Below are 20,772 nucleotides of genomic sequence, written 5' to 3' on the forward strand. Positions count from 1 at the left end.
GAAACATAACTTCATTGAATAAATGTTATTCTACCTCCATAATGGTCTAAAGTTACACTAAAGTTATTTACTTAGACAGAAAATGTTCGTAAACAAATTATATATTTTTCAATTAAGCATAGAAACAAGAATGAATTTTTTTTTATTTTACTGTGACAATTTTTCAAAACATTCAAGTTGAATTAAAGCAAGCCCAAAGTTTCACACAGTGGAAAAGCAGCCAGATTCAGCAGTCTGTTTTATTAATTATTATTACCTACAACAAGTAGGTGAATATCAACAAATTTGAATAATTTTCGTATAACACCCCCTTAAAGTGAAATATTAAACAGTACTGAATATGTAAATTGTGTCATCAAGTCATCATAAATTCAGACGATGTGGTATGTTGTTTCGTATTCTAGCAAATATGTACGTTGAGATTGTACTTTTAAAAATATTTTATCAAAATAAATAGGAATTTAATAAATAAAACGGTAATTATTTTAAGGCAGTTTACCGAAACATTCACCTCTTAATAGTGATATCTTAGATTAAAATCTAAGATAAAGTTAGTCTAATAGATATTATGTGCATATTTAATAAAGCGTTAGATATTTTTAAACTGTATTTCAAGTATAGTGTGACCAAATATTCTGTAACCATGGTTTTCAATAGGACAATATTGTGACGAATTTCTTAAATCGCTTGCCAACTTAATACCTCACCAAAGCACGGAAAAAAACGATAATAACAAGCGTATTAGGATGAAAGCTTTTGTCGTCATTACGAAGAGCCGGTCTTAAAATTGCCACCCTAACTTATTAGTTGCGTATGCGTCAAGGCATCATTTACCTTTCCCATAATGTAGGTTTTTTTATCTCAGCGAAAAGACAGTAATGTCTGACTTTATGATATTGTAAAAACTGAATTGCCCATTGCTTTACTAAAATATGAAAATATTGGAGTCCCGGGGACATTTAAAATTTATTGCAACATTTATAACATCTCTACAAAATGAGTGTAGGACCTACATAATTCCACAAGCCTGCAGTGTTTCAATTCGCTGTTTTTCATCAACAATGAATAATGCATTGTGTTTTAATTACATTTATGTGGCTATTACAAAACAATCATCCCCAGGACCGTTTTGCTAATAGATGAGTTTAGCTGAAACATGGCTGCTCACTTTATAATTTAAAATACTTTTATTATTTTTTAAAGTAATAAATTCTACGATATCATTAGTTCAGATAGTTTTTAGATTACGACCGGCTGTAAATTCATTCAATACCGCAGCCAATATTCCAACTAACCGAAGCACTGTTACTTTCAAATTACTTTATCTTTATTATAAAAGAAACCACAGTACTGGAAAATAAGTTTAACTCGGTATTTAGTACGTCATCGTCATGATGGAATTTTTTTAATGCCTCCATACCAATAGAATGTTCCTACAAAAACCTCATAAATTATATGATACCATTTACAAAATAGATGTTAGTATATACAAAAGCCGACAGCAAATTATGTGGTACGCGTTGTGTAGAATTTGCTCTTTAAGCTAAAATCAGTGGTGTTTATTTACAGAATTTCAGTACCTATATTAATTAATCTCGTGGATTTTTATGTGAGACATTCTGTATGCCGTGTTCTTCATTAACCAGTAAGCAAATATACTCTACTTTCACGTGTCACGAAATCTGGAAATAATTATATTGTTCATTTTCGTGGAAGTCAACCCAATCCAAATTTAAGACGTCTCCCCTATGAAAACTAATAACCTAATCAATGAAATTCAATCCATAAAATCGATACGAATAACTTACTATTGCTCCAAGTATTTATACACCAAGTATAAATTGACTTGAATTAAGTTTGTCCACTACAAATAATAAATGAGCACTGATTACCTCAATTAATTTAATTTTAATTATCCAGCGTCCCATTCAAATATTCCGCGCGCAAGACAGTGACGCAACATCGGGCGCACCTTTTGTTTCTTAACCTTGAGGCAAAAACTGACAGGTGCTATGGCAACGTCCTTCCCTCTCCTTTCAACAAACGCATTCCCGATACCGTCGTCTCTATCGTCGAGTCCAAACAAAAACACCGGATGGTTTGATTTTATAATGTGAACATGTGCAACTGTTGAGTTTCTCAAAGAACAACGGAAAACCGTTTAAGTTCAGTTTAATTCGTTTAAAACAACAATTTTCCAACTTTAAATCGACAATTACTGGGTGTTTGTGCTCAGTCACGTGGAAATAATGTTCGATAATTGGTTGGGCACACTCAAAAACCACACAAATAGCATCGGTGATTTAATGAAAGAAAAATCGAGAAAATTCGTTTCGAATATCAATGCGTTGAGATACGCCGGAAAAAGGAAAACTACGTATTATACAGTTGCACCCCGCGAAGACAACGACTATTTCGATAACGACTATCTGTCACCTCGAGCCTATTCGATGACCACGTTCAGCATAGACTATAACTCGGTGAACGAAAACATGGAGTGGTTTCCGTACGTGCCCCCTTCGTACGACGAGCACAACATCGTTGATCGGTTCATTAAAGTCATCACAGTCAATGACGACATCCTAGATGTAAGCCCCCACACTGCTTGAAACTCAGTCTAACTTTCGTTATTTTTTCAGAGACGGACTGACAGAGAGGAGATTCGCCGCAGACTGGCCATGGGTTCCGAAGACGACTACTACACTGACAGACCAGGCAGGAAACCCAGCCTGCAAGCTAGACTCCAAAGCGGCATGAATCTCCAAATTTGTTTCATGAATGAGACTGTTTCTGACAATGAGAGCCCCAATTCGGACACGGAGTGCCCCATGACGAACCCTAAACAACCAAAGACTTCTCCAAAGATCCTTAATACTCACTCTCCGTACCAAGAAAAGGTGGTTATACCCCCCACAAGACCGGCGACTTTGTCCATTGGTCAGCCGTTGTTACAGCCCGTAACCCAACCCATGACTGAGACTGATTTCTTTGCAAGACAAGCACGACTACAGACTGAGGCCAGGATGGCACTGGCTCAAGCCAAAGAAATGGCCAGGATGCAGATGGAGATTGAGAGACAGAGACAGAAGAAGAGTCCTATAACTGAGATGGTGCGCAACAGTCTGGAGAAGGTGGGAATCCCGTTTCCAGAGGAGAAGAGGAGGCTGTCGAGACAGATTTTGACTGAGATGAATGTGGCTCAACTCCAGGTTATTGTGAATGATTTGCATACTCAGATAGAGAGTCTTAATGAAAGTCTGGTGAAGTTCTTGATGGATAGGGATGATCTGCATATGGAGCAGGATTCCATGCTTGTGGATATTGAGGATCTCACCAGATATTTGTAAGTGTGTTTAGTATTATATTTTATCTCCAAAAACTACAGTAAATTTTTTAAACAACTAATTATTTTCTTAGTTAAAATTTCATCAACACCGCAATTTGCCTTACACATAAACTGCTCTAAAATATTGTAATTTAAAATTGTTTTTGAAACCTTATCGTGCGTTGTAAATAATGTATAACTGTGCCCAACTTGCTGTTTTGAGATAATTTAAATTCCAAGTATGAATACGCTAACGTGAATATTCCATGACATTTGTATTGATTTTCAATCTTGTTATTTTTCAACTTTACTACGTTTTAAAAATCCGGTAAACTAATACACACTACAGTTCATTGTGTGGCATTAAAAATATATTACTCTGAAATGGTGTTGTTTTCATCTCCATGACGTTGATTGTTGTGGTATCAATATCTTGATTACCGGACTGCAAACGGAAAATTATTGTGGTTTACAGATACAATACACGAAATAATGAAGTCATTATTTAAATGAAATGAAAAATTCTAACATGCAAATTACTGTTATCAGAAAATCTAAATAGCTTCATTTGTTTGTCGCAGTAACATACTTTAGTTAACAGCTTTGTATGGTTTGAATAATGAATCATTTTATGAATATTATTTGTAAAGTAGTGGCCCAATTTATAAAAAATAAACACTAATCAGTCTGATTGATAGAAGTTGTACATTTACATGATAAACTTCGTTAATGTGTGTTTGTGTTATCAGTATTGGATTCCACACATTCTTCTGAAATTACGAACAATTACAGCAAAAAATTGTTTTTCGAGTGGACAGCATTAAGTGATTCCGTGTCAAGTGCTCGTTATCGTGCATTATTTAAATTTATTATAACGCTAGTTGATATATTTGTTATTGTTTTTTAGTGTTTTGTTGTCTGGGTGTAATGACATGAAATCTGACAAATTTTCAAACAGTACAGTTATGTTGCCACATAAAGTGATTACAAGTGAATATATTTGCAGTCCAATTAATTCCCAATTTTTCATATGTAACCTAATATAAAATTCTGTCTTATTATATTGAAGAACATTTTTACCAAAACAGTGATGTGTATGTTTTAATATTTCCACCAACGATTTAATGACGTCATTCCAAAATCTTGCTAGGTAAATCCTATTAAAATTTCATAAACAAACATGTTTTGTATTAGTGGTTTATTAATCCGGCCAAATTTTTTGTCGCAGACATCTAGACTTTTCGAAAAAAAAAATTAAAATCTACTATCACGTCAAAAATATTTCAAGGATTTTGTAGTCATCCTAAATTCTAATCAAAATGTATCCTCTTTTATAACTTGATGAAAATTTTGCTAAATACATCCTGTCAAATTTGTGCAAAATTGTATGCATATGTACGCGTCAGTGCACCCATATTTTTGAGAACACCGTATGTAGAATGTCTCAAAAAATTCATGAATGAATCAGTTTATTTTATTGATTTAATCAAAAATAGATTGCCTCATTTTCCTGAAATTCCTGGAAAACTATACCGTTGTTGTTTGATTGTGCGAGGGAGGTTTTATTAAGTAATCGAACAATTTTTTACTTCCCGAGCGTAAGCGAAGAACGTTTCGTGACTCCTAGAGAATGAAAAAATAGGGCTCCTATTTCCGCCTATCTGCCGTCGCTGTGTCGATTTTTATTAGACAAATAATCTCCGAAACTCCTGGACGGATTGTTGTCAAATCCACCAACACTTTGATAACGTCACCTCAAAATTTTGTGTAGTCAACATTGTTTACATTTTATAAAATAAAATACTCCTACACTTGTGGCTTATGGATTCGCTTTGATTATTAACCACAAAACTTGACAGGAATGTTTATGCAATATTTTTTTTAATTTGTTAGTTTGAAGTACTTTTTTTTTTATTCAAAAAACTATCAAATTTCAATGAGCGATTCTGAAAAAATGGTAGGAGTTTGAGGCCGAAAGGAATTTCTGGATATTGAAATCAAAGGAAAAATTTGAAAAATTTTTGGTTTTAAAGAGTTGACTAAAAATCCTCCAAAAATTCTGGGATATAAATTTCGAAGTGCTGATTTCAAAAATATAGCGTTTTTATGGCCCCGGGGTTAGATTTTAGAAATATTCGGTTTGAAGTGCAAAGGGAGATTCTGTCGAAATAACTTTTTAACCTTACAAGGATTATAAAAATAAGATTTCGCTGAATCAAAATTTAGCATTTTCCGAAGAAGCGGTATTTGTTAGAATTCAAACCAATTTTTTTATATATACTGTATTGAAATTTTCTGCCGTTTTTTTAAATATAGCAAGTTGGTGCTCTTTATCAGTTTTTACATGTTTGATAAAGTTATGGGGGAAATTGCACTTGTAATATATCTATATTTAAATTTTAATTGTCATTTCAAGATAGTACAAACACGCCTATAACACAAATAAGTCGAACAATTAAAAAAAAATGTCCAAGGTTATTTCGACAGAATTTCCCTCGCCCCAGTATAACTCCGGCTTTTCCGAAAATTGTAAAATTTGAGTTTGCGAATTTTATTTTTTATGACTTATATTTTGCCTTTTTTCTTAATATACATAGCCAACTTTTTAAACTTAGAACATAGTCAAAATGGTACATTTTTGCAAAGAAATATGGATTTTGCAATTACGGGGCGGAGTCTAATTGCAAAATCGATATTTCCTTATATACATTTTCCACTTTAAACATGTTTTAAGTTTCATGTTGTGAAAAGAAGTCTACACATAATAAAACAAAAAGGCAAAATGTAAACCCGCCCACCCGCCCTATCTCAATTGTGATGATTTTTTTATTCGCCGTGTACTAAGAGGGGCGGAGCTTTACTGCAAAATACTTATTTCTTTACAACACGATACTCAAAAACACGTTGTTAAGTTCTCGCAGAAAAATAAGGATTTTGCAGTTAAGCTCCGCTTTATTGGCTCACGACAATAAAAAAAATCATCAGAATTGAGATAAGGCGGGTGGGTGGGGCTTATATTTTGCCTTTTTTCTTAATATCCATAGCCAACTTTTCACACTTTTACGTATGTAATGTTAAACTAAAGGTAAAGAAGCGGATTTTTCCATTACAAAATTTTGTGATAACGTCATCATTTTTTGCAAAGACACGTATATCGGTATCTATATACAGTACCGTATTTCCAAATTTTCGGGAAGATGGAGTGAGTCGTTCTTAATTTAATCAACCCAGTAAATTGCCTCAATTTTTTTTTTAATCATCTTGTTTAAGTATTTGTAAAAACGATTAGTGCATTGATAAAACCACAAGTATAGAATATCACATTTTGCATATTCATAGAGAATTTATTCGGCAAAATGTTGAGGTGGCGTCATCAATTTTTTGTGAGGGGATAAACGAATAAATTTTGATTAACGATTTTACTGTGATTACGATAACCTTAAAACGTTTGGAAGATTTCATAGCATTCGGTTTTGCAGTTTCAAAGTTAAATTGCTAAATATGGTTATACAATTTTGATTTTTTTTTGCTAAGATTTAGATATCTAGGGTGAAAACGCAACATGGATTCATACAACACACGTGCAGGAGTACCTTATTTTATAAAATTAAAACAAAAATTATTATTGTAAATTGGTGGTGGGGATGATAGCCAACCTTTGGTTAGCGTTTTGCCGTCTACACGATGTTCTTAATGTACTTGTAAAATTTGATAACAACTGATCTGGTAGTTATCTGTCTAATAAAACTTGACAAAGACGACAGACACGCAAACAGACGGGATCGGGCGACCACTTTTTTCGTATTGTATGGGTCATGAAGCGTCAAGAAAACATGTAAGTGGCAAGTTGTCCGATGACATCGATTACTATACTCCTTAGCTTACGCTCAGGACGTAAAAATTCGCTCCTGAAGTACAGTCGAACAAATACAGCTTCTTCAAAAAAATTATTAAAAAAATACTTTGCAAATTTTATTCTTGATTACAACCTCTAGACTTCAAATAAGGATATGTGTAGACTGTTAAAGCACTTAACTTCAACTGTTTATGTTTATACATTGAAAGACTTCGACAATTAAGCACGTATAAAATGCTCCGAGCAACATTTCGACAAGGACACGTATATCAATTCAGTTCTGTATTGTCAGATTGATTCTTGATTTGATTAAATAAAAAAATGGAATGTAAATGTGCTAAAGTACAATAAAACAAAATTTAAATAGTGTTGACACTGGAAAATTTTAAAGTGACGACATTCAGTGTTCGTGGAGATGATTACACAAATTTTGGTTGGGCAGTTTGAACACCAAATTTTACAGTATATTTTAAACTGCAACTTTTTCTAAAATTTACAATTCATTTCATTTAATGTCAACGCGTCTAAAAATGTCTACAATTTTGCGCTTTTTCATTTTAGACAGGGTAACAAAAAGTACTCCAGTGTCCCATTTTCCTTAAATTAATGTTAATTATATGTTTTGGAATAGATGGAATGTATAGCGGCTCGCTGTGCTCGCTAAAACCAATGCTACATGACTTTCTAATATATTTTAGTACGACCAACTAATAATAATTTAGTTTTGAGTTCTATAATTGTGGAAATGAACTTTCAACTTTTGATTACACACTTTAAAATATTTATATTGCATAATTAACAGTGCGTTAATTATATTCAGGCACGTCGTAGTGTAACCTCTCACGGATAGTTCTGCAATTGGACATGTGTAAACAGGTTGAATATTAATTAATCATCAATAGATACTCTCTGCTAATTGCAAATAAGCAAATCCCGATCTTCAACCATTAATTAATGATGCTGCTGTTTGTGCGTAAATGGAAACTGGAAAATTGTACTTCCATAGTTTCCATGTGTTTCTTTATACGATTTATTGAATTTATGATTTAATATTACTTCCAAGTTTTAACACAATTTTAACGATGAGTGTTGCATAAAATTCTTTGCACTAGTAATTGCTACATTGTCGACTTAAGTATCATATTCCGCTAATTAATTGATGAGTTAGGGTAGGTCTTTAAACGTCATTAGCACCAGATTATAGTGGTTAGTAAATGCTTAATACGGTAATGCACAGACCGAATATTTCGTAGTTGGAAAGTACAATGTAGCGTCAAAATAGAAACTGACTTTTACTTTTACTCCTTGAAAACTTACGATTGTAATGCGTATTTTTTGTTGCAGGGGTGCCAAGGAGCAAGTTTTCAAAGAGCAAACGTTGGCTCCATCCCAAAACAACAACATACCTCCTCCTTCGCCAGCCCCCTCTTCGCCACTAGCTGCTTTGAATAGTAGCATGAAACCCCATCTTCATAGGATAGCAAGTCTCGTTAAGAAATAACATAATCATTTAGTACTCCACTACAATTTGTACTGTAAATAGTTTTCGTAGTTGTTTGTGTTCTGGCTAATAGGCTTCAACAGGTAGATCTAGAGAATTAATTTAAAGCAAAATTCTTTAGTTGGAAAAAAGTGAGTTCAACTTGATACGTAAGATTTGAAATTTACATAATTAGCGTTTTAACGGTGTGTAAAGGTGACGTTTTACTCGTTGCCGGTGTTATTTTTGTAATAATTTCGTAGTTGATTATTTTTATACTTTTGACATATCAAGGTAGTTTATTTAAAAATTTTCTCATATCGTCACGTTATTAATGTAAATACTTAACTACATAATTTTATGTAGATGTTGAGCTTATAACTGTATAATATGGTTGTGTTCCTCAAAGTTTCAGAAACATAGTGTTACAAGCTAATTCAATTGAATGAGACTAGAGACAATATCAATTTTGCATGAACTGACTTTAAGTAAGTCAACTGAATCTCAAGTTGTATTGGTAGTACTTATTAGTTTTCTCGTATTTGTACTTGAAAACTTGTGGTCCAGTTTATCAACGTAATATAATCAGTCATACCTTCTCTTAGACACCAACTGTAATATATTATGAATTGACTGAAGCTTTCTCTGTACATATGAAATTAATGTAGACTTACGTACCTATCTCTTTAAATATACAAACAGCTTAAACAATTTGGTGTTACAGTTAAATTTGAGAATATTTTCAACTATTTGAAGAGGTAGAATACTTGCCATGTGTAGATATTATAGAAATGATTCCAAATAGCTTCACCAATGTATATTTAATTTAATAATTTAAATTATTCTTGATAATTTTCTATGCGAGTATATGTCAATGTGCCATAACAACCTTACGTTTGCACAGCACATATTTCATTTCCTTTAAAGACTGCACTTGTATCCAAAGACAACTTAATCTAATGTAAATTGTTTCTTGAGAAAGAAGAAATGATTATCGAATGTTATTTATTGTAATACTAAAAACTCAATCATTGTGAATACAAAAAGCTTAAATAAACTACTCATAAACACACGTCATTTTTTTACACCACTCTATATACAGTCCCTTAAATTAGAAATTTTAATGTACACCTTAACACTAGATGAAATTAATTTATTTTATAATATAAAAAGAAATATAATTGATAATTTGTATCACAATGTCGCTTATCGCCTTTGGCCGCCCCCACCACTAGCCAAGATGGTCGCAATCCTGATGAAAATATTCAGCGTGTCCAAATAAATGGAAATCGCCCTAAAACACCCCGTCAAACATTAATATCCCCGATTCACCCTCAACTTACGCATTAATGGGGTCGTAGTTCCTCACTCCATACAATTTTGGACTCGCAGGATAATTTTCAGCTTGCTTTATAATCCTCTGCGTGTCATACAACAAGAAAGCAGAGAACAAAAGCAAGCCTCCGTAAATCGACATGGAATATAAACCAGCGCCCAGAGCCGTAGTTGGTGGAAGGAAAGCGCTACCAATAGACGCTGCAAAAACTACCCCAAATCCCATCGCCAAAGGGGCTCCCATGTTCAAGAATTTCTCGCTGGGCGCACACACGGCTACCGTGCTCAAACCGCCCACCACTCCGGCGGTTAGCCACGCAGCTCTCATCAACAATGGGCCTCCCAAGAAACACAATGGGGCCAGCACGGCACCCATGGTACCAGCATGGACGAGCCAAGCGAGCTGTTTTGGTCCGACGCCCTCCTGGTATTCGATGCCCTGGCAGAGCATGCCGGTGCCCATCATAGCTCCTAGGGTTATCATGATACCCTGAAGCGAAATTATGTTAAAACTAAGTGGAAACAAAAATGGGATTTTGTACCATCCAGCCGTTCTTTGTGACCAGGTTCATGATGGCGGGACTGCGAAAAGCTGCCATGGCGCTAGCAGCTGTTATTGCAATCGAGCTTCCAAAGTACATGTATGTGGTTTTTATGCGGTCTCGGACGTACTGGGGCCAGATACTGTAAGAGATGCGCACATGTTTTGTATTTAGAACAACTTAAATGACTCTAGTTTTTTTCAAAAGTACTTGAAAACTACTAGCCGAATAAGAAACATTTGGACTAAATACATTATTTTGAACGTTTTGAACGAGAACAAAGTTTTTAAATGCATAGCTGTAATAAAAAAAATTATAATATTGAATTCGAAGTAAGTATTTAAAAAATAGGTCAGCACACCACGTCATATCTTCAGTGTCAGCAGCAGGTCGGCAAAGGAGTTCAATATCATTAAAGGTGCAGTTACATAAATAACGTCTCTCAATTTTCTACTTTAAAATATAAGATAGTTGGACAAAACCCTATTTGCCCCTTCAAAAAGTTAAGAAAATTGTTTAAAGAATTCGGTATGAAAATGGTTTATAGTGAGTGATAAAAACCCTCGTCTTTTTTTCGGAAACGCAGGTCCTATCTAGAGAACCACCACAATGCGCAGATTCATTGTTACATTGACACTGTAACATCTGTTGTTTGGATTTCCGTGTTTCGTTCGGTTGCTTATGCTTAAGAAATGTTTAGAAGCGATGACGGCTATTTTCGTCTTTTGTTATAAATTTATTATAAACACATTAACAAACGAAATTAATTTTATTTCAAGTTTTCATCATTTCACTTCATTTTTTGCCATATCGCGTAGAATTAATGCCCCGGGAGCCCAAGATGATGTTCATACATGCGTATCCTAGATTTGAAATTTAAATTTCGCGCTGAGAGAAAAAAAACCGCCGCGAAAGCGCATTTGAAAAATTTTAAAATAAGAAACATCAAAGTATTATAGGCAATCAGCGTATCGGGAAGTAGACAAAAAAAAGTCAATAGGGGGTTTGGATTGCAGAGGACCAGGTAAAAATTTGAGGATCGCCTGACACTTTTTGTGTAACAGTGCTAGTGTAAACACGTATTAAAGGTAAGAGTAGGTAAAATTAGTTTGTAATTTCATAAAAGGGCAAACACCCTAGACTGGAGGGTGTGGGATTAAATTTGTACTTGTTTTTTTTTGTTTATTTATTAATTTGTATGTTACCGTTCGACAAGCTGAATTTGGAGATTTTATTGCTGAGATATTTACATAAAGTGATGTCTGATGTGTAATTTGAATTAATGCATAATTTAACATTATGTAAATTTTTTGTTTTCTGGTCTACTTGAAAAAAAAATGCTGAGTCTATTTCTTGTAACTCTAATATTCATTCAGTTCTCGTTATAATTTCGAGAAACCTAAGATTTGAATTTTAATTCAAATAAAAGCACAAGATCACTGGCGTAAGCGGGTTTTTAGTTCAAGTTTGTGGTTTTTGTCATTTGCCCTAATGGGTTTTTAATTATTGTAAACTTCATCAGGAGACCCGCGTCCGCGTAAATGTGCATTTTGGGAATAGCTGGATGTTTTGCGAAGACGGGGTAGAGATGTAATATGCGGCAGGTTTTTTGGCACAGAAATAGGATGTGTTACACCTGTCTGCAGTGTAAAATTATTGAGGAATTTAAATTTGCTGCCACATCATCGTAATGACTTGTGTATTACTATCCAGCTATCTACTAGCCCCGCCCACCCGCCGTTTATTTTCTTAGAGGGTCTGTCATTTAACAAAATCAGTCTTATCTTAGCAAGTACTAGACCCACGCGCCCACGCTCTTCTCATTCTAACGATTTTATTTTTGTCCAGTATAAGATCCATCTTTCATTCGGAGCAGATAAAATGGATCACTGAAATACAGGTGGAAATCAGTCTTAGCACCTACTAGCCCCGCCCACCCACCCTCTCTTTTCTTAGAGAGTATATCATTTGCCAAAATCAGTTTTATTTTAGCAAGTACTAGCCTCGTCCACCCGCCTTCTATTTTCTTAGAGGCTGTGTCATTTGCCAAAATCAGTCTTATCTAGAACTAATTTCACCACGAAAGGTGACAGGGGCGGGGCTTAAGTTGCGCGACTTGTAGTGAGACTAGCAGTGGCGTAACATCCATGTATTGAGAATTCTTTCCAAAACAATTAAAAAAGAGCAATTTCTACAAAAGAATGGAGAGAAAATAGACTTACGTAACAATAAATTATTTTAATATATCACAAAAAATTTGGTATTTAATCAACAGTTAAATCTTTAGATAAAAGTCTGAGAATTAGCAACCCATGCCTATAATTATATGGTTTTTAATTTTCTGCCACAATTTGTTAACACCGTAAAGCCGGATTATAATAAGGCTTAACGTTTTCTGTCTTTAACACCGAAGTAATAATAATAATCGGTAATAATCACAATTCATATTTTAGCATAATTGTCGTTTATAGAGCACGCTGTACGCTTTTTCATTGAATTACGACTGTAATTACGTGATTTTGACGTTAGTTGGTATTTTCTGTTTTAAACAACAATTTTATTCAACCCATACGACCTACTCTTCTAAGAAAAGGTACTAGTCCCGCCCACCCACCCTTATTTTTTTAGAGGATATGTCATTTGCAAAAATCAGTCTCATACTTGCCAAGATAAGACTGATTTTGGCAGATGACCTATTCTTTATTTTCTTAGAAGAGTAGGTCATTGGCCAAAATGAGTCTCATTTTGGCAAATACTAGCCCGACCCACCCGCCTTTTATTTTCTTAGGGGGTAGGTTATTTGGCAAGTGCTAGCCCCACCCACCCGCCCTTTGTTTTCTTAGAGAGTAGATCATTTACCAAAATCAGTCTTATCGTAGCGAGTACCACTAGATCAGTTTTCGATTTTTCAACTTTCGAATTTTTCTATTCCTCGCTTTTTAAATTTTCAATTTTTTTATCTATCTTTCGATTTTTTATTTCTCTGGGCAACTGAAAAAACCTTTCGATTATTTAATTTTACAATTTTGGCAGTTTTCCTAATACTCAATTATTTGATTTTTAAAAATATCCAGAAAATAGAGGTTTATCTTTTTAAATTTTCGATCTTTGATTTTTTGTCAGCGGGTTTTTGGAAGGGAGTAAAAAGTAATTTTGATCAGCAATATGCCATGTTTACCGTAACTTTAAAACATCTGAAAATTTTGTTTCTAATTTTCAATTTTGGATTTTTCGGTTTTTCAAAATTTGTTCTTTTGGTTAAAAAATCGACAAATGACACATCATGAAAAGGAAAAGTTTCAACTTGAGAACTTGAAAAATAAAAAAAAAAATAAAAAAATTCAAAATTGTAAAGTTAAAACTTGAAAAATCAAAAAGATTGGACTTAAAAACTGCAAAATTGTCAAAGAAACCATCAAATAAAATATTCAAAGGTTGAAAAATCTAAAAACTAAAATAAAAAATGAAAACTGGAGTTTCGAATTCGATTTTATAAGATTTCTTTTTTGCAATTTTTCGATATTTCAATTTTTGATTTTCCCATTAAACAGTTGAACAATTTTCCGATTTCTCATTTATCCGATTTTTCAATTTGTCATTTTTTGATTTTTAAGTTTTTTTTATTTTTAGCAAGTACTAGCCCCACCCACCCAGAAGATAGAAGACAAATCTTAGCAGAATAAGTAAGTCATCTGCCAAAATCAGTCCCATCTTGACCAGTACTAGCCCCGCCCACCCACCCTTTATTTTCTTAGAAGAGTGGGTCATCTGCCAAAATGAGTCTTATCTTGACAAGTACTAGCCCCGCCCACCCACCCTTATTTTCTTATAAGATATGTCATTTGCTACAATCAGTCTCATACTTGCCAAGATAAGATTGATTTTGGCAGATAACCTACTCTTCTAAGAAAATAAAGGGTGGATGGGTGGGGCTAGTACCTTGTCTTAGAAGAGTAGGTCATTTGTCAAAATGAGTCTTATTTTGGCAAATACTAGCCCGGCCCACCCGCCTTTTATTTTCTTAGACGGTAGGTTATTTGGCAAGTACTAGCCCTACCCACCCGCCCTTTGTTTTCTTAGAGAGTAAATCATTTGCCAAAATCGGTCTTATCGTAGCGAGTCTACTAAATTTTTCAGTTTTTCGATTATTCAATTTTCGAATTTTTCAATTTCTCGCTTTTTAAATCTTCAATTTTTTGATCTGTTTTTCGATTTTTGATTTCTCTGGGCAACTGAAAAAAACTTTCGAATTTTTAATGTTACAATTTTGACAGTTTTCCAATTTCTCAATTATTTGATTTTTAAAAATATCGAGAAAATAGATGTTTATTTTTTGAAATTTTCGATTATTGATTTTTTGTCACCGAGTTTTTGGAAGGGAGTAAAAAGTAATTTTGATCAGCGATTGCCATTTTTACCGTAACTTTAAAACATCTGATAATTTTGTTTCTAATTTTCAATTTGTGGATTTTTCGATTTTTCAAAATTTCAGTTCGAATAAATTTGTTCTTGTAGTTAAAAAATCAATAAATGACAAATCGTAAAAAGGAAAAATTTTAACTTGAGAGCTTGAAAAAATAAAAAAATCCAAAATTGTAAAGTTAAAACTTGAAAAATCAAAAGATTGGAATTAAAAATGCAAAATTGTCAAACAAATTATCAAATGAAATATTCAAAAGTTGAAAAATCTAAAAACTAAAAAAAATGAAAATTGGAATCTCGAATTCGATTTTATAAGATTTTTTTTCAATTTTTCGATATTTCTGTTTTTGATTTTCCTAGTAAATAGTTGTACAATTTTCCGATTTCTCATTTATCCGATTTTTCAATTTGTCATTTTTTGATTTTTTAGTTTTTTTATTTTTAGCAAGTACTGGCCCCACCCACCCAGCCTTTATTTTCTTAGAAGAATAAGTCATCTGCCAAAATCAGTCTTGAAAAGAACTTGAAAAATTAAAAATCGAAAAATTCCAAAATTGTAAAGTTAAAACTTGAAAAATCAAAAGATTGGAATTAAAAACTGCAAAAATTATTATCAAACAAATTATGAAATGAAATGTTTAAAAGTTGAAAAATCTAAAAACTAAAAAAAAATGAAAACTGGAATTTCGAATTCGTTTTTATAAGATTTGGTTTTTTTTTCAATTTTTCGGTATTTCAGTTTTTGATTTTCCGATTATACAGTTGTAGAATTTTCCGATTTCTCATTTATCCGATTTTTCAATTTATCATTTTTTGATTTTTCTTTTTTTTTAATTTTAGCAAGTACTAGCCCCACCCAGCCTTTATTTTCTTAGGAGAATAGGTCATCTGCCAAAATCAGTCTTACCTTAACAATTACTATACAATCATAATACAGAATTAACAAATCTTTAAATTAGTTTTCTATAATGTCAACGCATTTCATTAGAAATAGAAAATTGATATTTTTATTATCACCAATAATATTTTAATATTTCAAAGTAGAAATTGTTTGAATACCCCTCGGATTACACCCAGCTTTTTTTTTAAATTTGCATCGCCGCTGCCACTGCTTTTACAATATTTCTAAGACCAAACGAAAACAATGTTCTGAGCACTCCCACCAGCTGAACCCTTTCGTGATGAAACTTACTCTAACAAGTACTAGCCCCGCCCACCCGCCCTTTAGTTTCTTAGAAGGTATGTCATTCGCCAAAATCAGTTTTATCGTAGCAAGTACTAGCCCCACCCGCCCTTTATTTTCTTAGACAGTATCTCATTTAGCAACATCACCAATAAAGGGCGGATAGGCGGGGCTAATACTTGCTAAGATAATATTAATTTTGTTAAATGACATACAAGAAAATAATGGGTGGGTGGGCGGGGATAGGACTTGCTAAGATAAGACTGACTTTTTTTGGAAACAGGATATTTCAAAAATCTTGCTATTATTATTGTAGCTGGTCTTATAACGATTAGTCTCTAGGTCCCGATTATGTTAATTTATGTTAATTTGGTTAACGAAACATGCTGGCTTTTTGTGTCAATTTTGCTGAAAGACAAAACTGATGGACAACAGTACATATTTGAAGTATAGTGTCAGTTAACAACAGTGAATTTTTGAAAGATGGATAATCAAATAAAAAAAATCAAAAGTAGTCACTGAAGTGGAAGACAAAAATTGCATTTTGTGCTGAAAAGTGTGCTTATATCAGGTCTTGCACCTAACAAACTCTTATTTGCTCCTTTGTTGATCAACAAACATTATGTCCTTCAAAATGACTTCAGGTAATAATTTGACGCCATGTTTTCAATGTAATAAAAAAATAAATCACCAAATGATTCACAACAAATTTTGATAAGTGCATTATCATCATGACCAAATATGATCTATATAATCAACATATTTAAATGTAAATAACAATTAAAGTTGTGACTTACACAGATTGTTCCATTAACCCTACATCTTTCGACATTCCAAGACCATAGTAGCACAAAGCTCCCAGACCTAGCAATGCGCCTCCAGCCACAGCCCCCTGGCCAATATTAAACGCTACAAACAAACATTAGCACCCACTTACAAAAAATATCTTCAAATTTTACCTGTTTCTCCAGCTGGGGCCATCATCTTCTCCTTGATCGTTTGTCTTCTCGCAGCCCTCGCTGCTGCATCGCGGCTTTCGCTTGCATAATAACGCACCAAAGACTGTTTTGGAAACTTTGGCAGCTGTCGTAAAACTGCACTTTGTACAATTGGAGCCCGACAAACTAATCTGGCTGCCAACAACGAAGCCATCTCTACCGCGAAGAAAGTGCCGAAAGAACTACAAAGGTGTTAGGAAAATTGATCAAGGTCTGGGTTCCGGCAAAACAAACAACTGCAGTTGGAAAGTTCCAGAACAGTTTGAGGTTACAACGTGATGCAATATTTCAGCAACTAAAACAAAACCGATGTAAGCGAAACTAGTTGGGGGCAAGTCTTGTTTTAACTTGCAGCATGGCACTTGACAATTTTGAAAAATTTTAAAAATTGAAGTTGGATTTTACCTTTTCGGCTGTTTTTCTCGATTTTGACAGCTGACAACTGTCATTTGTTAAGCTAAAGCTGCATTTCCATAAACGGTAACCGGATATGGCAACCTAAAGGTGTATTTACACGTATAGACCGACGGTATCCGACGCGAATTTTAACGATACTGATAAAAAGCCAGGTGGTAAAAAAACTCCACATTTGATCATAAAAATAGATGTAATAACTTGTAACAGATATAAAAATGATTGTTAACACAATAAATATCCTAGTATAATAGTAATGACAGAAGTGAACACAACACAGTCCAAAATGCAAATTTGAAGAACTTACATAGAATATCATTGGAATATGAAAACATGTCATATTATTACACATACAATCAACTGTCTTTTGTACACTTTATACTGTGTGTTCTCATATAGTCTGGGGCTATTTCATATAACCAATCACTGTCTACAGTTGACAGTAATCTTAAATAACATTTTGTTGTTTGTACAACTTCAGTAAATAAAATAAAATGAGGTTGTTGGCCATGCAGAACGGAACTTGGATGAATAGAAACCACTTGTCTTTTGTCCAACTAAAATAAAAATCCCAATTAATTTATAGTGATCAATTGAAAAAAATATTCTTACTGTAATATATTGTCTATCCCTATGTAATTCAGCAACATTCATGAAAAGTCCAGTTAAAAGACACTTCCTAACTTGATCCATCTGACTACCACACGACGAAATTGTCATTCCACTTTTCCTACATATATCCTCCAACTGACATCTCACCTCCCTAGCTTGTAAAATATTCCTCATATTTATATAATGTTCATGACACCAACCTCTCATATTCTGCCCTACATTACTAAACTCTCTGTATATATTCAAAAGCGTAACATGATCACCAAACGCCGAAAAGAACTTCTGCCGCACACTATTGGCCTGTTCTTTTTTATTTGGCGGACTTAAAAGTATACTTTCCACACTTAACAGTGAAACCACAGTTAAGACCTCCTCTAAACACCCGAAGTTGTGAGCAGAAAGCAAGATCTTACTAAATCTGGGGTCAAGAGGAAATTTAACCATCTGTTCACCCAAAGGGGTTAAAGCTGTTGATTCAACTGAATCTATGGCACCTAATAATTTTAGTTGTTCAAACGCTGCCGTAATGGCATCCTCTGGAGGCTTGTCCATGAAATCAAAAAATAACGCGTGGATGTCCAACGCTAGAAGTTGTAAGGCGACAGAGGTTAAATTGGCACGTTGAATCTCTGGAATTGTGGATTTTTGCATCATTTCAAATTGAGAGCGGGTGTAGAGTCTGTAGCAAGTCCCTTCGGATTCTCGGCCTGCTCGACCCGTTCTTTGCCAGGCCTGTTCTTGGGAAATCCGTTGGACTTTTAGCAACTCTAAACCAGTGGCTGGATGGTAAGTTCTAAAAATTTTGGGTAATAAATGTTTAATAATAACTGGATTATTAAAAAAAATACCTTGCCTTTACCATTCCACAATCAATTATATATTTAATTCCAGTAATTGTAACACTAGTTTCTGCAATATTTGTACTGACAATAACCTTTCTCATGTTTTCTGGTGAAGGATTAAAAACACTCATTTGTTGAGTGGAAGGTTGTGCTGCATATAATGTACACACTCTAATTGGGGGTCCTTCCACTTCTGGATCTTTACCAAGTAAACGAATTTGGTGAGCTACAGCTTCAATTTCTTCCTGGCCAGTGAGAAAAATTAAAACATCTTGGCTAAAATTACAAAATAAATAACTATTTTTTACGTTGCTAAATATGTACTTAGCAGGCGCTTCTCTATGAATTTTAAAAAACGTTGCCACACATGCTGTTTGATAGTCATCATGGGGCCTAACTGTGTGAAATATATTAACAGGGTAGGTCCTTCCTTCGAGATAAACAGCTTGGCAATCATTAAAATATTTCGAAAAATGGTCCACATCCATAGTCGCCGACATAATAAGTATCTGAAACTATTAATTACAAAAAAGTTTGTAAAGTTTACACAAATTACTTTCAATGGAGCAAAATTCTTAGCCTCCCTAACTTTCTGAGCCGTTTTTACAATTCCAAACAATACATCTGTATGAATTGTTCTTTCATGAGCTTCATCCAAAATAATAACTGTATATTCCATTAATAAACTATCAAACATTGCTTCCCTCAGCAACATTCCATCAGTCAAGTATTTAATTTTGGTCCTCTTTGATGTGACATCTTCAAATCTAACTGTGTAACCGACAGTGTCTCCCACTTGTTGCTGCAAGTTAAAATATGAATTAAGAAATAAAATATTTGCTTTCTTAGACTTACCCCATTTCCATATTCCTGCGCTACTCTCATTGCAATACTGACAGCAGCCACCCTTCTGGGCTGCGTAATACCAATGCGCCCCTCGTTTTGTAATTTAGCCGCATTGATATATTGAGGTATTTGAGTAGTTTTCCCACTTCCAGTTTCACCCATTATGATTAAAGTATTATTCCTCCTAATCAGATCCAACAACTTATTCTTTTTATCATACACAGGTAGCTTCGTCCTCTGTTCTTGTATACTTATTTTAAATTTGTTGTTCCCGTTCATGTAACTTGATTTGTTTGATTCGTTCTCATTCAACTTAATTTTCTTGGGAGAAGGCGGTCCATTTTTTTTACTGAACAACACTGGTGTGGGTTTCGGTTTAATCTTGAATTTTGTAATGTTTAATTTGTTGTTTCCTATTAAATTGTACTTGGAGTCCATTTTCAAATTTTAGGTTATACACGTGTGAAAACTTTTCTGTCCAAACAAGAGAAATCATAAAAGTTACCGTGAACTGTTCAAACTAATAAATAAATCGCGCTCTGCACTTGCATTTATTGTTACATCGTATACGCACTAACTGAGACATTATTTTTCTAGCAGAAAAACAAAACATAACCTACATTTTTCAGAAAATCATTACTTGTTTGTGATTAAGGTTACACTGTTGGTGAAGCGGCTCCATGTTTTTCAATTTTCACACTAAACACTTTGAATAATGAAAAATACAACACGGTTGATAGTTTCTTAATTTAGCTAGGTTTATTTCTTAAAAGTTTTATTACTCCTGTTGTTTTTTTTTTATTTCTCGATTTTTTGAAAGCTGTGTTTCCTGATCCACATCCACATCCAGCGCGCTCCCAACTTCCATTTTGTGGTAGAGTTCTGTCAAAATCCACCAATCGCAAGGTGCAAAGCTG

General features: G+C 33.9%; 3 protein-coding genes across 4 annotated transcripts in view; 1 reads left to right on the forward strand and 2 right to left on the reverse strand.

Annotated features, from left to right (window-relative positions):
- Window positions 1-9,731, forward strand: part of LOC135122889 (uncharacterized protein PF3D7_1120600) — a 277,829-nt gene extending 268,098 nt beyond the window's left edge. Inside the window, exons 8-9 of the mRNA XM_064047371.1 lie at window positions 2,640-3,343; window positions 8,526-9,731. Coding sequence (XP_063903441.1) covers window positions 2,640-3,343; window positions 8,526-8,682 — 861 coding nt within the window. The 3' untranslated portion in view covers window positions 8,683-9,731. The remainder of the gene's footprint in view (window positions 1-2,639; window positions 3,344-8,525) is intronic.
- On the reverse strand, window positions 9,650-17,621 carry LOC135122892 (growth hormone-inducible transmembrane protein-like). Of its 2 annotated transcripts, none has more exons than XM_064047374.1 (6): window positions 17,547-17,621; window positions 17,103-17,436; window positions 16,941-17,052; window positions 10,539-10,680; window positions 10,005-10,486; window positions 9,650-9,955 (listed from the first exon to the last, which is right to left on the reverse strand). In XM_064047374.1, exons 2-6 carry the CDS (start codon window positions 17,293-17,295, stop codon window positions 9,868-9,870), a joined length of 1,017 nt encoding a protein of 338 aa, XP_063903444.1. In that variant the 5' UTR covers window positions 17,296-17,436; window positions 17,547-17,621; the 3' UTR covers window positions 9,650-9,867. The 2 variants fall into 2 exon arrangements, with proteins under 2 accessions (XP_063903444.1, XP_063903445.1); XM_064047375.1 differs by having other exon boundaries at window positions 17,494-17,574.
- A 108-nt stretch (window positions 17,622-17,729) lies between these two features.
- LOC135122900 (ATP-dependent RNA helicase DHX33) lies at window positions 17,730-20,757 on the reverse strand. The gene is made up of 6 exons (XM_064047393.1): window positions 19,865-20,757; window positions 19,566-19,811; window positions 19,334-19,518; window positions 19,016-19,285; window positions 18,168-18,960; window positions 17,730-18,112 (listed from the first exon to the last, which is right to left on the reverse strand). Exons 1-6 carry the CDS (start codon window positions 20,291-20,293, stop codon window positions 17,912-17,914), a joined length of 2,124 nt encoding a protein of 707 aa, XP_063903463.1. The 5' UTR covers window positions 20,294-20,757; the 3' UTR covers window positions 17,730-17,911.
- Window positions 20,758-20,772: the final 15 nt, after the last annotated feature.

This window comes from Zophobas morio, unplaced genomic scaffold (assembly GCF_036711695.1).
Source record: "Zophobas morio isolate AGI-343-1 ecotype UQ-CSIRO unplaced genomic scaffold, CSIRO_AGI_Zmor_V1 ptg000005l, whole genome shotgun sequence".
In the NCBI taxonomy this organism is placed as follows: Eukaryota; Metazoa; Arthropoda; class Insecta; order Coleoptera; family Tenebrionidae; genus Zophobas; species Zophobas morio.